The 2,123-nt window shown below is 43.0% G+C and overlaps 1 protein-coding gene across 1 annotated transcript in view; it reads left to right on the forward strand.

Annotated features, from left to right (window-relative positions):
* The window catches only part of LOC122253256 (uncharacterized), a 6,842-nt gene extending 4,936 nt beyond the window's left edge, over nucleotides 1-1,906 (forward strand). Inside the window, exons 6-7 of the mRNA XM_043016180.2 lie at nucleotides 1,005-1,190; nucleotides 1,551-1,906. Of these exons, the coding sequence (XP_042872114.2) occupies nucleotides 1,005-1,190; nucleotides 1,551-1,765 (401 nt within the window). The 3' untranslated portion in view covers nucleotides 1,766-1,906. The remainder of the gene's footprint in view (nucleotides 1-1,004; nucleotides 1,191-1,550) is intronic.
* Nucleotides 1,907-2,123: the final 217 nt, after the last annotated feature.

Raw genomic sequence — 2,123 nt, forward strand, 5'->3', positions numbered from 1 at the left:
CCATCAACTATCGCCAATCATCACCAAAGTGTCCAACGCATCTTCACCTCATTAAAAAGTTAGCATTGAGCATTTTGTTTAGTACCACCTCATACTCTCCACCATGTTGAAATATGTATAGACATAAGTCACTTACAAAATAAAAGCATAATTATGGTCTGTTCGCTTCAAAAGTACGAATTATGCACACAAGTTGCACGCTACGTATACTAACAAATGTTTTTATTGTGAGAAGCACTGGAATTTGGACTTACTATACACTTTAAACTATATCCAAATCATACTTTTCATGAATGTTTCCTCATAATATTCATATTGCTCAACCATTACATCTCTAGTTTAATCGGAATTGCTAGTTTATTAAAAAAAAAACAATTAAAAAACATTTTATTCTCTCTCACACACATTAGTTTAGAATCCATGAGTATATCAATTATATCAATAACAAATTAAGTACCAAATGCTGTGCTTTCTTTAAATAACAGACTAATATGCTACATATCGCATTCTCCCTCGTTATGTTTTTTTAAGATATTGTAAACAATTCAGTTTGCTCTTCTGTTTGTGTAATTCCATTGATTCGTTTGCAACTATAATAATCTTAATCGCATTCCATATTCCCATTTTTTCTCTGAACACTTCTTTTCCTTCTATCAAGATAGTTGAAGGTTGTTTCCATTCGCCTTGCTCCTTTTTGTGATGTGCAACCTCACTCTCTTTCTAATTCAATTTCACTCGTCTCGCTTTTCTCTCGTCTGCCTTAGTTTATGAACAGTTACTGAAAAGTATATATATATATATATATATATATATATATATATATATATATATATATATATGTATGTATGTATGTATAACATATACACATATACACACAAAGAAACAATCAAATTATATATCACCCATTATCTATATCTAAATACAGACACTGCTGATATTAATGTCCCCTCAATTTCTCCTTCTGCGCTTCCAAAGAGTCCCTACTAAAGCGCTCCTTCCCGCAGAACTGTGTCCCGAGAACTACAGGAAGGTCGGCCGAGACTGCCTGCTGCTCCTGGAGGAGAAGCTCACGTGGGAGGAGGCGCGACGGGCGTGTGAGGAGCGGGCTGTCTCCGTGGGCGGCGCGGGCGACCTGGCACAGCCGAAGCACATCGAGGAATTCAGGCACTACGTCGCGAAACTGGACACTGGTAATGGCAAGACCTAGGGGGTAATTCATGTATGTGTGTAGATGTACGTACATGCACACGCACAGTCGCACACACACAGACACACACACACAGACACACACACACACACACACACACACACACACACACACACACACACTCACACACACACGCACGTACACACACACACAGACACACGTACACACAAACCCACACACACACACACACACACACAGACACACACACAAAAAGACCAATGTTGAAAAGGAAATGTCTAAGAACGACTAACATCTTACATCACCTCCACCCCCCTCCCCTCCCCTCCCCCTTCTCCAAAAACCCTCACCTAACCCCTCCCTCTCCCTCCCTCGCTACCCACAGCCTCCCAGTACCTGTGGGTGGGCGGCATCCGGGAGAGCAGCGTGTGGCGATGGGCGTCCGGGAACCACATCAGCCACGAGGACCTGCCATGGGACCTGGGAGAACCTGACGACTCCGAGGACCAGTTCCACCTGTGCATCAAGTCGTCGGCAAACGTCAAGTTCCATGACTGCAAGAGCACGGCTGACCTGCACGCCGTGTGTCAGATCTGGTGAAGCCGTCGATGACTCCTTTGATGACTTGTGTGATCTCTTGGTGACTTCTTTGATGACTGGTGTGATCTCTTGGTGACTTCTTTGATGACTGGTGTGATCTCTTGGTGACTTCTTTGATGACTGGTGTGATCTCTTGGTGACTCCTTTGATGACTGGTGTGATCTCTTGGTGACTCCTTTGATGACTTGCGTGATCTCTTGGTGACTTCTTTGATGACTGGTGTGATCTCTTGGTGACTTCTTTGATGACTTGTGTGATCTCTTGGTGACTCCTTTGATGACTTGCGTGATCTCTTGGTGACTTCTTTGATGACTTGCGTGATCTCTTGGTGACTTCTTTGATGACTGGTGTGATCTCT

This window comes from Penaeus japonicus, unplaced genomic scaffold (genome assembly GCF_977035675.1).
Source record: "Penaeus japonicus unplaced genomic scaffold, GWHDUDI00000001_assembly GWHDUDI00000031, whole genome shotgun sequence".
NCBI classification, from domain to species: domain Eukaryota; kingdom Metazoa; phylum Arthropoda; class Malacostraca; order Decapoda; family Penaeidae; genus Penaeus; species Penaeus japonicus.